Below are 18,361 nucleotides of genomic sequence, written 5' to 3'. Positions count from 1 at the left end.
AATGAGTCATCATAAGAGAATTCAACTGATCCCTTCACGAAGCCATTATCAAAACCTAACCATGATGATCACGCTAAGTCGCCAGGCATGAGATATGTTAGTGACTTGGTTTAAATTTTTAGTTGTTAGTTTGATTACTTTCAAATATATAATAGTATGGATTGCAACCAAATTGGTGTTTATTATGTGGTGACTTAATACAGAGTTGGTGATGCTCCCATTTTATTCATTTGTTTATGTGCTACTCTTGTGCATGTTTATAACCCACTTTCCGGGTACAAATTTAATCAAACCTCCACAATTCGTAATACTCTTGGAAGTAAGTGATTTTTTTCATGAGCATTAGTGGATTGTCCGTGGTTATTGGACATAACATAGAGATTACGTCAATAATTATGAGTAATTAAATGGATATTAAAGAATTTGAATAATCTGTACTTAGAGATTACTCCATGGATCAAGTCACGAGTAATTCTAATATGATAACATCTCTTATTCTTCAAAATCATATGCATATCCGGGTTTTGTGGAACAACCCAGTTTTCACGTCCAAAAATTTCATTTTTAAATCAATACTTGGGAAAAACATTTGTAAGTAAAACATTGTCTGATCAAATCATCTCACAGTCATATATCATGTTTGAAAACCAAAATACGAAATTAACTGAATATCAGAATACAAATCCCAGAACAATCTCGTAAGGAGGAAAATAATATATGTGTATGATGTATCGCTACCGCACCAGCTCCTTCCCCTTTGATGAAGAGGTACCTGAAACCAAACTGAAAACTGTAAGCACAAAGCCTAGTGATTTCCCCCAACATACCACATACCATACAATCATATAACATACATTACAATTATATAACATACCATACTTGTCAGGCATTTCTGGGGTGCCCGACCTACCCGGTACGACCATTATGGGGTGCCGACCTACCCGTGTAGCCATTCTGGGGTGCCGACCATCCTTCGGTCCTAACAACCGAACTCTGGTACTGTTCCCCCCTACTACCCCTAACACATATCTCAGATCATGCTAACATATAATCATGACATCACATAATGTCAGATGTTTCTAGGGTGTCTGACTACCCTTCGGTCCTAGCAACCGAACTCTACTACTATAACACATCAAGCTAGCATATAACATATCAGGTAGTAGCAAAACTAGATGATATCACAAAGACAATCATCTAACACACAACTCCTACTGGTGGGCCGGTATTGTGGCCATAGACCCACCGCTACTGGAAGGTAACTTACCTCGAAGTAGCTGCTGATTTGCGTGGGAATTGTCTGTTTGCTGTTGCTGCTCCGGAAATCATGCGGCTGTAATTCCCACGAAACACTCAATCAAACAATGCTAACTATCCTTAGAGTAAAATGACCATTTTACCCCTAGCCAAGTCAAAAGTCAAAGTCAAATTCAACTTCCAATTGACCCGACTCGCTGAGTTGGCTCGCTAACTCGTTGAGTCCTTATCCAGTTAGTTGTCCTCACTCTCGTCCTTACTCGTCGAGTTAGGCATTGACTCGATGATTTCTCCTTCTAAACAGATATCCAATAGTCCTTCAATCAATTCACCAAGTTGTATGAACAACTTGTCGAGTTCATCTTCATGCGATGAACACTCTGGTACGTGACTCAATGAGTTGTTCATACAACTCGACGAGTCTGTTCTTGAGGCAAGAGGATTGCCTTGAACTCGCTGAGTTAGGGCATTGACTCACCGAGTCCCTCCATTATTGAGTCTGGCTTCCGACTCACTGAGTCCACTTATAGCTCACTGATCCCACTCAGCGTAACTAAATAGGGGAAAAACGGGGACTCGCGACTTGACTCGCCGAGTCGCATGCACGCAATTACTATATACTCAATTCTGCTTGAATCCAATGCATTCCATTCATAGATCTGGGTTCTTAGGGTAGGTTTTGCACGTAAAGTTTCCAACTTTACATGTATTCATGCACCAAAAGGGAAATAAGAGGCTTAACAGGGACTAAAAGAGTAGATCTAGGACTTATACACAAGTTAGGCTCATAAAGGCAATAGATCCGAGCTCCTAGAGCTCAATCATGCCTAGATCTGAAGTCCCTTAACACTATAAGCTCATTACTCAAAGATCAAGACTAAAAGAGGCCTTAAAATGACTATCTTAAGCTCTTAAGGAGATAATGATGAAGGAACAGAGAGGGTTTCAAGTCTAATACCTCTAGAAGCTCTGAAATGGCACAAGATTATGTATCTTCTTTTTTTCCTTTTGATCTACCTTTTTCTTTTCTCCAAAACTTCAAGGAAATGCACCAAAAGCATTCAAATTACTAGAAGAAGGGTTAGGGCTTCGTGAGGGGGTGTTCTGGACGTCATGGGGCCGTTATGGGGCACAAAAAGATGTTTAAATAGGGTGCAAACCTTTGAAATTAGGGTTTCATCTAGACAGGTGGACTCGCCGAGTCGCTAACTTAAACGTGCTCAATATGTCATCTCTACTCAGTGAGTCGGGCCTACAACTCGCTGAGTTCTAGCTAAATATGCCAAAAATACTTATATTAAAAATACATACCAGGAACTAGGTGCTACAAATCTGCCCCACTTATTTTAGACTTCGTCCTCGAAGTCTGCCGCTCGCTCCTGGAAAAGCTTGGGATAGTGCTCCCTTATCTCTTCTACCGGTTCCCAAGTCCACTCCGGACCCTTCCAGTGCTTCCATTGCACCTTTACTAGCTCCACCCTCTTGTTCCTCAGGTCCTTCGACTTCCGGTCGAGGATTGCTACTGGCCACTCAATGTAATTCAGGTTGTCTTCAACCTGAATATCCTTTAAAGGCACCACCGATGAGTCGTCCACTAGGCACCGCAGCTGCGAGACGTGGAAGGTGCTGTGGATCTGACTGAGTTCGGCTGGTAGGTCCAGCAGGTACGCCACCTTGCCCACCCGGGCTAGAACCCTAAAGGGTCCAATGTATATGGGACCCAATTTTCCCTACTTCCTGAATCAGATAACGCCCTTCCATGGCGAGACTTTCAGGAGAACCATATCTCTGACCTGGAATCCAGGTCTGATCGGTGCTTGTCGGCATAGCTTTTCTGTCGACTCTAAGCAGTCTGAAGCCTACTCCACACCTGTTGAATCCTCTCGGTCATATTGAGCACCACTTCGGTGCTCCCCATGACCCTGTGGCCAACTTCACCCCAACATATCGGGGTCCTGCACCTCCTCCCGTATAATATCTCGAAGGGAGGATGGTCAATACTCGCGTGGTAGTTGTTGTTGTATGAGAACTCAGCCAAAGGAACATAAGTATCCCAGCTACCACCAAAGTCTAACAAGCACGCCCGCAACATATCTTCCAGAGTCTGGATGGTCCGCTCACTCTGACCATCTGTCTACGGGTGAAAAGCGGTGCTAAAATGCAGACGAGTACCCTGCTCGTTATGGAGCTTCTTCCAAAACCTGGAAGTAAACCATACATCTTTATCTGAAATCATGGAGACTGGCACTCCGTGCCGCGCCACCACCTCTCGGATGTAGATATCGGCCAGCTTCTCTGTCGAGATACTCTCCTGGATCGGTATGAAGTGGGCGCTCTTGGTCATTCGATCCATGATGAATCATATAGAATCCACTCCCCGTGTGGTCCTGGGAAGCTTAGTGATAAAATCATAAAATCCATTGTGATATCTTCCCATTTCCATAGCAGGATATCCAATGGCTACATCTTTCTGTGACGTCTCTGATGCTCGGCCTTAACCTTCCCGCAGGTCAAGCATCGTTCTACATATGATGCCACATCACACTTCATGCAGGGCCACCAATAGTCTAGACGAAGATTTCTATACATCTTCGTCGCCCCGGGATGAATGGAGAATCGGGATTTGTGCCCCTCTTCCAGCAGAACCTGACGCACACCCCCATTATATGGTACCCACACCCTACGATGTAGTATCAATAATCCTCAGCTATCATAATCGAAGGTGGATATCTGACTCACTACACGTTCGCTCTTCCGATGTTCCTCCTTCATAGCCTCATGTTGAGCCTCCCGTATCTATTCTAATAGTGGGGTCACCGCCATCATCCTCATACACATATCTCTGATCGGTGCTGCCTTGCAGCTAAGCACATCGTCCACCACATTGGCCTTCCCTGGGTTATAAAGGATTTTGCAGTCATAATCCTTTACCACGTCCAACCATCGTCGTTGCCTCATGTTCTGATTCGGCTGGTCCATGAGGTATCTCAAACTCTTATGGTTCGTGTAAATGGCACACTGGACTCCATAGAGGTAATGCCGCCAAATATTGAGGGCGAAGACAACCACCCGCAACCCTAACGGATAGTTCACCTCGTGAGGCTTTAGCTGCCTTGAAGCGTAGACAATGACATGCCCTCTCCGCATCAGCACCGCACCCAACCCTGAAATGGATGCGTCACAGTAAACCACCAGATCCTCTACGCCCTCTAGCAGGGCTAAGATTGGCGCTTCACACAATCTTTGTCTCAAAGTCTCAAATGCTGCCTGCTGCTCAGGCCCCTATCAAAAGACCACATCTTTCTTCGTCAGTCGCATCTGGGGTACGACTATCTTGGAGAAATCCTGAATGAATCTCCGATAGTAGCCTGCTAATCCCAGGAAACTCCGAATCTCAGATGGAGACTTCGGAACTTCCCATCTCATCACGACCCCTACCTTGTTCGGGTCCACTAAGATCCCGTTCTGGTTAACGAGGTGTTCGAGGAACTGCACCTCGCGCAACCATAACTCACACTTGGAGAACTTAGCATACAATTTCTCCCTCCTCAAAGTCTCAAGAACTTCTCGCAGATACTCCTCGTGCTCCTCCTACGTCTTGGAATAAACCAAGATGTCATCAATAAACACTATCATAAACCGGTCTAACATCAGTCCACACACGCGGTTCATGAGGTCCATGAACGCGGCAGGAGCATTGGTGAGCCCGAAGGGCATCACCACAAACTCGTAATGGCCATAACGCGTCCAAAATGCGGTCTTCTGCACATCCTCCTCCCTGACCCTCATCTGATGGTATCTTGAATGCAGGTCGATCTTGGAGAACCAAGATGCTCCCTGAAGCTGGTCAAAGAGGTCATCAATCCTCGGGAGTGGGTAACAGTTCTTCACTGTTACCTTGTTCAGCTCCCGATAATCTATACACATACGATGCGACCCCTTCTTCTTCTTCACAAATAGAATCGGGGCTCCCCAAGGTGAACTTCTTGGTCTAATGAATCCTTTGTCTAATAGCTCCTGCAACTGTGTATACAACTCCTGCATCTCAGGTAGAGCCAACCGATATGGTGCCTTGGCTATCGGAGCCGCACAAGGGACTAGGTCGATCCTAAACACTACTTGTCGCTCTGGAGGTATCCCAGGAAGCTCCTATGGGAACACATCAGCGTAATCTCGCATCACCGGAACCTCGCTCACCATCGTCTTACCCGCCTCATGGGTGTCCATAACATACGCGACATATCCTGCACAACCCTGCTGAAGATAGCTCCTAGCTCTCTATGACAACCCTATATTTCCCAAAAGCATTGTAACGCTCACAAGTCGAATACAACTAAATTAACCTTGAAAATAAAGTATTCAAATATCTAAGTTGGGATGCATCAAATATTAAATAACGTGTCAAGGTTTCCGAAAACATAAAGAACGCTCAAAACCGGGTTATATTGAAGAAATTATAACCACTCGTATATTTACGACACGCCGTTAAAACATTATCTGATGTAAAAAGTAAAATCTTAATAATGTGCATTTTAGCCTTAAATATCCAAATAAAAATCGTAGATCTCGTTGAAAGGTGAGTGTGCATAAAAAGATCGCCCAAATTGGACCTCGTATGAAGAAGTTATGAACTTTCAAAATTTCGTAACAGTAGTAGAGGGCTAAAAACTCGAATTGAAGATCGAGTGTAAATTAGCTAATGCAATCTAAATGAGAGTCGAAGATCTCCACAATAGGAGCAAATTGATAAAAAGACAAACGGAAACCGACGCCGAATAAAGAACCTATAAATCTTTAACGAAATTTAGGAGGCCCGGCCTATTTAAACTTATGTCATTAAAAATAAAGTCAAAACTAGCCGACGGAGTCTAAAGGAAAGTTGTAGAGCATAATCTCACCTATGCGTGGATATAAAGAACACGAAAAACGGAGCTCGTACGCGAAAGTTACGGAATTTAGAACAGGGCAGGCCAGATTACGCCCCGCATACTCTGGGAGTACGCCCCGCGTACTAGACCCAGAGTCGAGTCCCATCGGCCCGCCCACTCTACGCTTAGCTAGCCAGGAGTCGTAAGCCATGACGCATTATTACGCCCCGCGTACTTCGGAGGTACGCGCCGCGTACGAGGGTTTCCAGCCCTATAAATAGAAGGCATAAGCTCGAGTTTTTGCACACAAATCACATGCCCTCAGCCATTCTCTCATACTTCTAAGCTCCAGAGACCCTCCCCTCACCTTGGTTTCCGCACTCGAGCCCCCGACGAAAGATTTACGATGCAGAGATCCCCGAAGAGCCCGACGACGCAACTATCCGCGATCGAAGTTCTACTTAACTCTAGCCTCTCTCTTCAAACCTAACGAGTGAGTTCATACCCCTACTTTTCAATTCTTTTCATGTTTTAGGGGGGAAATACAAGTACATTACACGTTAAAGTATCGTTTTGTAAACATAAATGAAATTTCTATCTTCGAATATCGATACAAACAACTTATGTATACAAGAGCTATTATGTCACTAAGTTATTTCTACTAAATGGAACATACTATCTGAAAAACTATAATGGGTATAGTTAACAATTCAGTCCTACATTATACATATACATCTTGAAGAACGAAACACTTTCAAAAGAAGTAAGGTCATTTCATTGTAAATCTACTTATACTAGGCAATGTGAGATATTCAAACTTCAACGTACATTTTTGTATGCATTTCAAGTCCTGTATTATATACCATAATCTCTTGGAGGGAGAGTGTGATACTTGTGTATAGATCTATACGAGATTGACAATCCCGCACCTAAACTACTAGCTATAGTTAGACCGGCAGGTCTGGGGTGACAAATGTCATAACATTGCAACACCTGAAGAATGTTGTTACAGGCCGTCAGTGTCAATAGCATGGTTATAAAACTCACATAAAAAGTATAAAACAAAAATTGATTTACGGGATTCATATGTGCATTGCAGTTTTCTATATTATATTTCATACAAAGATCTTTTTATCATTCAAGTATAAAAGATACCAACACATTCCAACTTTGGGAACTTTTTGAATCACTTACAAGAAAATATTGGATTTTCTGAAAACCTCGTTTACCAATTTCCTACCAAAAAGGATATACTTTTCAACTCAAGACACTCATGAAATCACCAACTTAATTGTTGACACTTTTTCAAAACCACTTGTATTTCTCAGGGAATCAGTGATACAGGTAACTACCAGCTTTTGGGAGAAGGAACACAAAGGATGTTTTTATTATTGAACATTTATCATCATATTGTAATATTCTTTTGATAACATGTATAACGCAACAATATACGTTTTCATTATATATATATATATGATGGTTGTGTTACTTTCTTTACAATATTCAATTGTTGTGATACTACGTGAAGTCATCCATCCCCGAATGTTTCTGCCATTCTGGTTGGGGGGTGTGACACTCTCGCTGCTGAACATACCGCTAGCCATCGTTGTGGCCACTCGCCCTGAACTACCAACTCTCCCCCACTAGGGGTCCTGATCCGCACCAGCTGCTGAGCGCAATCTATCACCGCCCCATTGGGGCTGAGCCAATGCATGCCTATAATCACCTTGTTCCCACGAAACAGAATGGGAACCAAGTCTACCAAGTAGCGCTCCTCAAATAACCTCAGAACACAATCTCTGAACATTGTTGATGCTCGTACCGACTGATCATCGGCAATCTCTACCTCTAAAGGGCAATCCAACGAGCCCGGAGACTCAGTGAACTTCTTGCTAAGCGCATGAGAAACAAACGATCGGATGGCACCCAAGTCGAACAACACCTGTATTGGGATACTATTCACATGGAACGATCCTAAATGCATATACACAGAGCACATATCAACATCATAATATCATATAAATAAATTTAGGGGAAAGATTCAAACCCGTCATCACATCGGGTGCGGCGCGTGCCTCCTCGGTAGTCAGCTGAAATGCCCGGCTCCTCACTACTGGAGCCTCTGCCTTGCCCTGCTGGCCATCGGTAATCTGTAGGGTCGCTGGAGTTGGTGCCTTCACTGGCGCGGCTACTGTCAACTGGGGGCAATTGGCCTTCTTGTGGCCCCTCTGGTTGCAGTGGAAACACAACAACTCTGACGTCTGTATCATAGGTGCAGGCGCGGTACAATCCCTGCTGAAGTGCCCTATCTTGCTGCACTTATAGCAGCCCGGTGATCCCACTCTACATGCTCCCTCATGTAGCTTACCGCATTTCCTGTAGCAGCCCGGTCCTATTTGGCCTGTCGGCCTACCATCTGTTCCCTTGGGCTTCTTCCCCGATAGAGATGACTCATATTTACAGTCAGGATATGTATTATTCACTAATGGATGATCAATTACTTGGAGTAGTTCAAAATAGAAGATGGTGGGAGATTCCACATGTAAATCAGAGTATATTGCAAATAGTGAAGCTAAAAAAGAGGTTACATGGTTGGAGAACTTCATAAATGATCTTGGTGTTGTCTGTAGCATCAAAGATCATATATAAATCATTTGTGATCACGAGAGTGCATTCACATTGGCTATAGAACCTAAGGACCATGGGAAGTTGACACACATACATAGGAAATACCACTACGTTCATAACTGATTTGAGGATATAGACATCATCACTAATAATGAGTCATCATAAGAGAATTCAACTGATCCCTTCACGAAGCCATTATCAAAACCTAACCATGATGATCACGCTAAGTCGCCAGGCATGAGATATGTTAGTGACTTGGTTTAAATTTTTAGTTGTTAGTTTGATTACTTTCAAATATATAATAGTATGGATTGCAACCAAATTGGTGTTTATTATATGGTGACTTAATACAGAGTTGGTGATGCTACCATTTTATTCATTTGTTTATGTGCTTCTCTTATACATGTTTATAACCCACTTCTCGGGTACAAATTTAATCAAACCTCCACAATTCGTCATACTCTTGGAAGTAAGTGATTTTTGTCATGAGCATTAGTGGATTGTCCATGGTTATTGGACATAACATAGAGATTACGTCAATAATTATGAGTAATTAAATGGATATTAAAGAATTTGAATAATCTGTACTTAGAGATTACTCCATGGATCAAGTCACAAGTAATTCTAATATGATAACATCTCTTATTCTTCAAAATCATATGCATATTCGGGTTTTGTGGAACAACCCAGTTTTCACGTCCAAAAATTTCATTTTTAAATCAATACTTGGGAAAAACATTTGTAAGTAAAACATTGTCTGATCAAATCATCACACAGTCATATATCGTGTTTGAAAACCAATATACGAAATTAACTGAATATCAGAGTACAAATCCCAGAACAATCTCGTAAGGTGGAAAATAGTATATGTGTATGATGTATCGCTACCGCGCCAGCTCCTTCCCCTTTGATGAAGAGCTACCTGAAACCAAATTGAAAACTGTATGAACAAATCTTAGTGTGTTCCCCCAACATACCACATACCATACAATCATATAACATAAAGTACAATCATGCATACCATACTTGTCAGGCATTTTTGGGCTGCCCGACCAACCCGGTACGACCATTCTGGTGTGCCGACCACCCTTTGGTCCTAACAACCGAACTCGGGGACTGCTCCCCCCTACTACCCCTAACACATATCTCAGATCATGCTAGTGTATAATCATGACATCACATAATGTGAGACATATCTGGGGTGTCTGACTACCCTTCGGTCCTAGCAACCGAACTCTACTACTATAACACATCAAGCTAGCATATAACATATCAGGTAGTAGCAAAACTAGATGATATCACAAAGACAATCATCTAACACACAACTCCTACTGGTGGGCCGGCATTGTGGCCGTAGACCCACCGCTACTGGAAGGTAACTTACCTCGAAGTAGTTGCTGATCTGCGTGGGAACTGTCTGTCTGTTGTTGCTGCTCCGGAAATCGTGCAGCTGTACTTCCCACGAAACACTCAATCAAACACTCCTAACTGTCCTTAGGGTAAAATGACCATTTTACCCCTGGCCAAGTCAAAAGTCAAAGTCAAAGTCAACTTCCAATTGACCCGACTCGCCGAGTTGGCTCGCTAACTCGTCGAGTCCTTATCCAGTCAGTTGTCCTCACTCTCTTCCCTACTCGTCGAGTTAGACATTGACTCGATGAGGTCTTCTTCTAAACAGATATCCAATAGTCTTTCAATCGACTCGCCGAGTTGTATGAACAACTCGTCGAGTTCATCTTAATCTGATGAAAACTTTGGTCCGTGACTCGCCGAGTTGTATAAACAACTCGTCGAGTCTTTTCTTGAGGAAAGAAGATTGCCTTGAACTCGCCAAGTCAGGGCATTAACTCGCCGAGTCCCTCCATTACTGAGTCTGGCTTCCGACTCACTAAGTCCACTTATAGCTCACTAATCCCACTCAGCGTAACTCAAAAGGGGAAAACAGGGACTCGCAACTCGACTCGCCGAGTCCGAAGAACGACTTGCCGAGTCGCATGCATGAAATTACTATATACTCGATTATGCTTGAATCCAATGCATTCCGTTCATAGATCTGGGTTCTTAGGGTAGGTTTTACACGTAAAATTTCCAACTTTACGTGTATTCATGCACCAAAAGGGAAATAAGAGGCTTAACGAGGACTAGAAGAGTAGATCTAGGACTTATACACAAGTTAGGCTCATAAAGGGAATAGATTCGAGCTACTAGATCTCAATCATGCCTAGATTTGAATTCCCTTAACACTATAAGCTCATTACTCAAAGATCAAGACTAAAAGAGGCCTTAAAATGACTATCTTAAGCTCTTAAGGAGATAATGATGAAGGAACAGAGAGGGTTTCAAGTCTAATACCTCTAGAAGCTCTGAAATGGCACAAGATTCTGGATCTTCTTCCTTTCCTCTTGATCTACCTTTTTCTTTTCTCCAAAACTTCAAGGAAATGCACCAAAAGCACTCAAATTACTAGAAGAACGGTTAGTGCTTCGTGAGGGAGTGTTTTGGACGTAATGGGGCACAAAAAGATGTTTAAGTAGGGTGCAAACCTTTGAAATTAGGGTTTCATCCAGACAGGCAGACTCGCCGAGTCCAGGATATGGACTCGCTGAGTCGCCAACTTAAACGTGCTCAATATCTCGTCTCTACTCGGCGAGTCAGACCTACAACTTGCTGAGTTCTAGCTAAAAATGCCAAAAATACTTAGATTAAAAATACATAACAGGAACCAGGTGCTACATTTTGTTTTACATCTTTGTTGTGTATTGGTTTGCTCTAACATTATCTGTAATTGGTAGTCATAAAGGTTATGCCCATGTGTAATATGATGAGTAGAAAAAATTATGTAGTCAAAGTTTATTTGTTTCATCTACCTTAATAGGATAAGTGATATCTATGGGCCTTCAATGATTTGGTGTTGATATCTAAAGTGTTTAGCCAAGCCCTGACTAAAATTGATGTGTTCAATTTAGTAGTTTGATCAATTCATTAAATATCTATATAGGGAAAAATGCTCTTGAACACTAAGATTGACCCTTATCCATGTCTTGGGTTCATATGGTATTTAGAACAAAGGAATAATTGATCACTAATTTAAGGGCTAAATCTCAGTTAGATCAGAGTTCAATAGTTCTATTGGATAACATACACTTTGTTGATTATTAAAGAAGTATTGGACCTCGTACAATTTATAAATTGTTAAAGCGGGAAACTGCTTGAAAGCGTGTCCATCTCATTAACTATTGGTAATATTTCTAATAATATCATGGTCTTTTAATGCTACCCTCATGTCCCAATTAAGCAAAAAAAAAAAGGAAAAATAAGTTTATTAATTTATGATAGTTTAATAAAATAATTAGACATTTATTTTGGAACTAATGAAATAGTTTTATCTAATTAAAAGGGTTGAATATTGATTAGTTAAATGGTAAGGAATTGGAATATTCCAGAATCCTTAAAGTTTGATGGAATTTTAAAATAAGGATGTATCCCACATCACTCAGGTGATGTAATTGGGGTAAGGATCTAAGCCTATAAATAGGGTGGTAGGGATCTCATCATTCCTTGCATGTTGGCTTGATATTTTCAACATTCCTTTTCTTTCCTCCACAGTGGACAATTTCTAATCCTTCTTGGGTTTATGAAATTGGCCCTCCTCCTAGTTTTCTTTTTGGTTACTCTCTTGGAGTCTTGGCTGTAAGACAAAATAGGGATTCCTTCTACTAGATCCTTTTCATCTAAAACAAAGGTAGCTATAACCAGATCCTAGTCAAAGAATCTTCTAGAAGACCAAGAAGATCAAGAGGTTAGTAATTCTTCTAATGTTTTCATAAGTAGGTTGCTATAATAGAATAAACATGGATCCATTAGGATGCATGTACACATAGGGTTTATATTACTTTTTGTTGAAATATATATTCCTTTATCAAACTTAACATTAATTGGTTAAAAGGGTAAGTTTTGTATAGTGTGCTTTTATATTGGGTGTGTTGTGTAAATTGTGTGTAGGTGGTGTATTTTGGGTTTACACGCGGATCTTTTGTGAGTCTTGGATACTTCGTGGAGCTAATTGCTCCGACGTATTTAATGTGTAGATATTTTGTTTTTGTATTCATTCATCACTACTGATATATGTGTTTTATCTCTATTCTCTCTATATTAGGGTTTCGTATTAGGGTTCTTAGTTTTGAGCTTGATCTTGTAATCACTTGTTATCAAGTGTTCATCTGATAGTGAGAGTATTTTGTAGTAAGGTTTCTTTTGTATTAGTTTGATGAAAACAAACTGTTTCATAGTGAATGAAATGTTAATATTGGGAAATTGTTGAGTTTATATTTTTATACATGGTATTAGAGCATAAGGCTCCTTCGTCTTCGTCATCGATGTTCATCGGAAGTTTTCGTCTCACTGCAACATCGCAGAAAGGTTGTTTCTAACCCTTTTTTATCCTTTTCTGTTATTTCTTTGTTGATCGTTTCGATTTAGGGTTGTATCCCTTGTTGTTCACATCGAAACTGATTATTGTTTTATTAGATCCTGGTACTGTGAGTTTTTTTTCGGTTCTTTCTTGCAGTTCGGGTACATCAGGTGAGTGTGTTGGTCGCTTGATTGTTGAACGACTATTGAAATATAAATAGCTGAACTTCAAACGATTAATCTGTTTGTCTGAAATAACTCTCTAGGGGTCGGATTTTATCACCGATAAACCCTAAGTAGAGAACGGACAAATACAGTCGATCCTTCTCTGCCTCATCGTAGTTGCACTATGAGGGATTTCTTGTTCCTTATTTCTCCTTTTGTATGCATATATGTATATCTTGTGATTGGGAGATCCTGGTTGTTTTGTATACACCAGTTATTGTTAGTTTCTGTATTTCCTGTTTTTCATTTTGTTTTCTTGACTCCGTGTTGATTGTCTTGGGCCCCAACAAACGTGATGACCATCTGGACTTTATGTCAATACTTGAGTCTGTTTTTGGTTGATGGTTCTTTGATTCTCTAATTTCTTGATTCTTTGTTTGTCTGTTGCTTGAGTCTCTCTTTATATGGTGGTCTTACTGATCCTTCTAGTGGAACTGATCCTCCTAGTGGAAGTGGGAAGGATGATCAAGTTAACTTTGATGATCCTCTGTTTGTTCATCCTTCTGATAATGTTGTTACTACAATTTTTACAATAAAGTTAACTGGTAATGAGAATTTTAGACTCTAGAAAAGTTCTATGTCTAGAGCTCTTACGGCTACAAAGAAACTTGGTTTTATTGATGGAATTTTAAGAAGACTAGTGTTGATGCATCTAAAAGCTCTAAATGGGATAAAGTTAATGTAATTGTTTGTTCTTAGCTTCTTTCTTCTATATTTGATTCCATCTATCAGAGTCAAGCTTATTCTGATATAGCTGAAGATATTTGGAATAATCTTTTTGAAAGTTATAACAAGTCTGATGAATATGTTGCTTTTAATATTCATCAACAAATCAATACTCTTAAACAAAATGGAATTTCACTTTCATACTACTTTAATAAGCTTGCCTCTCTTTGGAAGGAATTTGATGGTCTTACTAGTCTTACTGAATGTACATGTGAAGCTGCTATTAAACTCAAGGATCATTCTAATCTTATGAAACTTATGCAGTTTGTTAGTGGTCTTGATGATTCATATAGTCAAGCCAAGAGTCATATTCTTCTCATGGAACCATTACCTAATGTCAAAACTGATTTTTCTATATTGTCTAGAGAAGAGCCCCTTCAAAGGAATGGTTCTTTGGCTTCTCTTCAGTCTTCTAAGTCTCAGTCTACTGCTTTCAATAGTAGGTTTAATAATAGATTCAACTCAAGTAATTATAATAAGAGTAAAAATCAAGTTTTTTAGTGTAAAAATTGTGGTATTAAAGGTCATTTAATTGAAAATTGTTATAAAATAATTGGATATCCAAAAGATTTTAAGAAAAGGAATGATTCAAACAGTCAAAAAAAATTATGCTAACTCTGTCTCCACTTCTTGTGGGAATTTTAATGCTTCTGTTGCTGAAGATTCCGAGTTTCATCAACTTACTAAGGAACAATACATCAAGTTTTTACAATTAATAAATGATAAACAAGTTAATGACGAAGCACCTGCAAGTGCTAACATGGCAGATACTTGCTTGTTTCAAGCTTTTAATTCTTCTTTTGATTGTCACAAATGGATTGTTGATTCAGGAGCCAATCAACATATGATTGCTTCTGAATCTTTTCTTCATGACACTGTGGATGTGTCTAAATTGAATCTTCTTGTTAGTCACCTTAATGGTACTTCTGCTAGGATTGAGAAGATTGGTAATATGAACATATCTAATTCCTTTACTTTGTTTAATGTTTTTGATGTTCCAGACTTTAATGTTAACTTGTTATCTGTCCATAAAGTTTGTAAAGACAGTAATTGTGAGGTCATTTTTAATGAGAATAGTTGCAAAATTCAGGGTTTACAATCAAAGGAGATGGTGGGGAATGGTAAAGAATCTGGAGGACTCTATTATATGAATAGTGTGCCTTCAGGTAATCTTCTTGGTGTCCATCATTCCTCATCTGTTTGTTGTGTTTCTAAACTTACATGGCATAGCACGCTTGGTCATCCTTCTGTTCAAGCTTTAATATCTTTAAAGCATCAACTTAATTTTGGAAATGATGTTCTTCCTCCTTGTGATGTGTGTCATAAATCTAAGCAAACTAGAGAGTGTTTCCCTGTCAGTCAACATGTCACATCTAGTCTTGGTGAATTAATTCATCTAGATGTGTGGGCCCCTTATAGAGTGACTACATCAGAAGGATTTATATATTTTTTGACCATTATGGATGATTACACTAGAGCTACATGGGTTTATTTGTTAAAGTCTAAGGATGAAGTTTTTAGTTGTGTTTCTGTGTTTTTTAACATTTTGTTTAATCAATTTGAAGTTAAAATTAAAACTGTTAGGTCAAATAATGGAACTGAGTTTTTAAATCATAAAATGAAACAGTTATTTGAGTCTAAAGGGATTTTACATCAAAATTCATGTGTTCATACTCCATAACAAAATGGTGTTGTGGAGAGAAAACACAGGCACATTTTAAATGTTGCTAGGTCCTTAATTTTTCAGTATGGTTTACCTATGAAATATTGGGGATAAGCTGTTTTAACATCTGTTTTTTAATTAATAGAACACCTACACCAGTTTCAAATGGTGCTTCACCTTATGAACTTGTTTATAAATCTCCTCCTATATTTGATAAACTTAGAGTTTTTGGATGTTTGTGTTTTGCAATAAAACTGAATAATTCAGATAAATTTTCTGCAAGAGCTGATAAATGTATATTTCTTGGTTATTCATCTGATAAGAAGGGATATAGAGCTCTAAGTCTTGATTCAGATGTTATTTTTGTTTCCAAGGATGTAAAGTTTTATGAATCCGTGTTTCCTTTCAAACTGAAGTCTTCTTCTATGAATGATAAATTTAATGTTCTTTTGAGTTCTAGTGATCCTTTTTCCTATGATGAGTCTTTGTATTCTAGTTCATTACTTGATAAGTCTAGTATGGATAACTTGAGAGATGTCCATCAGTTGTATGGTGCTAGTGCAGACCAATGCTTGGATGAGACTAGTCTTTTTGATGTCAGCAACCAGTTTGGTGAGGCACATGTGCCTTCATCTGGTGAGATGTTTCCTAGGTCTTCTACATTGACTAAGGAAAATGGTCAAAATAACACAGATCATTCTGATGGTCAGTCTTCTAGGGCTACTAGATCTGGACGTGTTGTACATATGCCAACTAGATTTAGTGACTATATTATAGAAGGAAAACATAAGTATGGAATTGAGAGGTCAGTTAACTATTCTTCTCTTAATAATGAAAATTATTTTTTTGTTTGAAATCTTAATAAAATAGTAAACCCAAAAACTTATAGTAAGGTTGCTTTAGATCCAAATTGGGTAAAAACAATGAATGAGGAAATAGAGGCCCTATATAGGAACAATACCTGGGAAATTACTGATCATCCTAAAGGAAGAAAAGCTATAGGTTGTAAATGGATTTATAAAATTAAATGTAAGTCTAATGGTGAAATAGAAAGGTATAAAGCTTGACTTGTAGCAAAAGGTTACAATCAGATGGAAGGTATTGATTATGAGGAGACTTTTTCTCCTGTAGCTAAAATGGTTTCTATTAGAATAGTTTTGTCTTTAACTGTTCATCATTCTTGGTCCTTATTTCAGCTTGACATAAATAATGCTTTTTTGTATGGTGATTTATCTGAAAATGTTTATATGAAACTTCCTGAAGGATACCATTCTACTGGTGATATTAGAGTTTGTAGACTTATAAAATCTCTTTATGGTCTTAAACAAGCTCCCAGGAAATGGAATGAAAAACTATATCATTCTCTTTTAATTTTTGGTTTTAAATAAAGTATAAATGAATATTCATTGTTTATTAGAAATTATGAAAACACAGTTGTAATTTTGTTGGTTTATGTGGATGATATTATTATCACTGATAATAGTGTTATTGAATTGGAAAAGGTTTAAGTTTTTTTTTTAAATCACTGTTTTTTTATAAAAGATTTAGGTGATTTAAAATATTTTTTGGGAATTGAAGTTATCAAAACCGAAAAAGGAATTTATCTAAATCAAAGGAAATATTGTTTAGAATTATTAAATGATTTTTAGAATTAAAATATTTTTTAGGAATTGAAGTTACCTTTTCAAGTTCTCGGGTCAAGTCCTCTATTAAAGAACATGGGAAATTCCTCAAGTTGATGGGACATTTAATTTGTGTGGCTTTCACTCGACCCGACTTAGCCTACTTAGTGTGTATTTTGTCAACATAAGCCTCTGTGTGATCATCGGGATGTTGCATTATCTAAAAGGTAGTCGAGGTCAATGGATTCTTTTACGTGTTGATTGTGACTTTAACTTGTTTGGTTTGTGTGACTTGGATTGTTTTTATTTCTCCTCATGAAGAAATCTCTTAGTGGATGAAAGGTGTTTCTTGGTCATTATCTTGTCTCATGGAAAAATAAGAAACAAATGACTACCTCCCGATCTTCTACTAAACCAAAGTAGCGTTCCATGGTGGTGCTTATCTATCAGTTTAATTGGTTGAAATGTTGAACAATCTCGGAGTGATTCAACCTCATACAATGAAATTACATTCTTATAAGGAGTCCTTGTAAAGAGTATAAAATCGCAAGTTTCATGAACGATCGAAATACATCCATGAGTTCTTATTATTATTATTATTATTATTATTATAAAATTAATGTAAATATATGTGTATTTGGGCTTACACTCTTTAGGGCTCAGCCTTATAGTAGTCTTGTATCGGTGTATATTATCCCAACATGTTTTTGTATTTCGTTCTCATTGTTTAGCAACACATGGGCAAATATGCCTACCAGTTATGAGGGTGGGGTTTGGGTTCAGTCACCGGTGTAGTTCATTTTTGCGAGTCATGAGTAAAATTATTTAAAGAGAATATGGTTTCTTATATAAAAGAAACTTAGGTGACTCGAACAAAAACAAGATAAATTAGTTTAATCATGTTTGACCAACAGTAATTAAATTGAGTTTGATGACGATTTTAGTACCTTAATGTCAGAATC

General features: G+C 38.9%; 1 protein-coding gene and 1 non-coding gene across 2 annotated transcripts in view; both read left to right on the top strand.

Moving 5' to 3' along the window:
- LOC145029952 (uncharacterized) overlaps positions 1–17,334 on the top strand; it is a 38,078-nt gene extending 20,744 nt beyond the window's left edge. The window contains exons 3-14 of the mRNA XM_078978397.1: positions 12,756–12,826; positions 13,782–13,902; positions 14,088–14,606; positions 14,683–15,061; positions 15,116–15,280; positions 15,680–15,740; positions 15,923–16,582; positions 16,667–16,806; positions 16,852–16,916; positions 16,974–17,055; positions 17,212–17,279; positions 17,326–17,334. Of these exons, the coding sequence (XP_078834523.1) occupies positions 12,756–12,826; positions 13,782–13,902; positions 14,088–14,606; positions 14,683–15,061; positions 15,116–15,280; positions 15,680–15,740; positions 15,923–16,582; positions 16,667–16,806; positions 16,852–16,916; positions 16,974–17,055; positions 17,212–17,279; positions 17,326–17,334 (2,340 nt within the window). The remainder of the gene's footprint in view (positions 1–12,755; positions 12,827–13,781; positions 13,903–14,087; positions 14,607–14,682; positions 15,062–15,115; positions 15,281–15,679; positions 15,741–15,922; positions 16,583–16,666; positions 16,807–16,851; positions 16,917–16,973; positions 17,056–17,211; positions 17,280–17,325) is intronic.
- On the top strand, positions 15,764–15,906 carry LOC145033267 (small nucleolar RNA snR32). Its single transcript, XR_013677499.1, has one exon. It is a non-coding gene; the product is annotated as a small nucleolar RNA snR32 (small nucleolar RNA).
- Positions 17,335–18,361: the final 1,027 nt, after the last annotated feature.

Source organism: Lactuca saligna, chromosome 2, assembly GCF_052625555.1.
Source record: "Lactuca saligna cultivar CGN05327 chromosome 2, ASM5262555v1, whole genome shotgun sequence".
Classification (NCBI taxonomy): Eukaryota; Viridiplantae; Streptophyta; class Magnoliopsida; order Asterales; family Asteraceae; genus Lactuca; species Lactuca saligna.
This window is presented reverse-complemented; position numbering and strand designations above follow the sequence as displayed.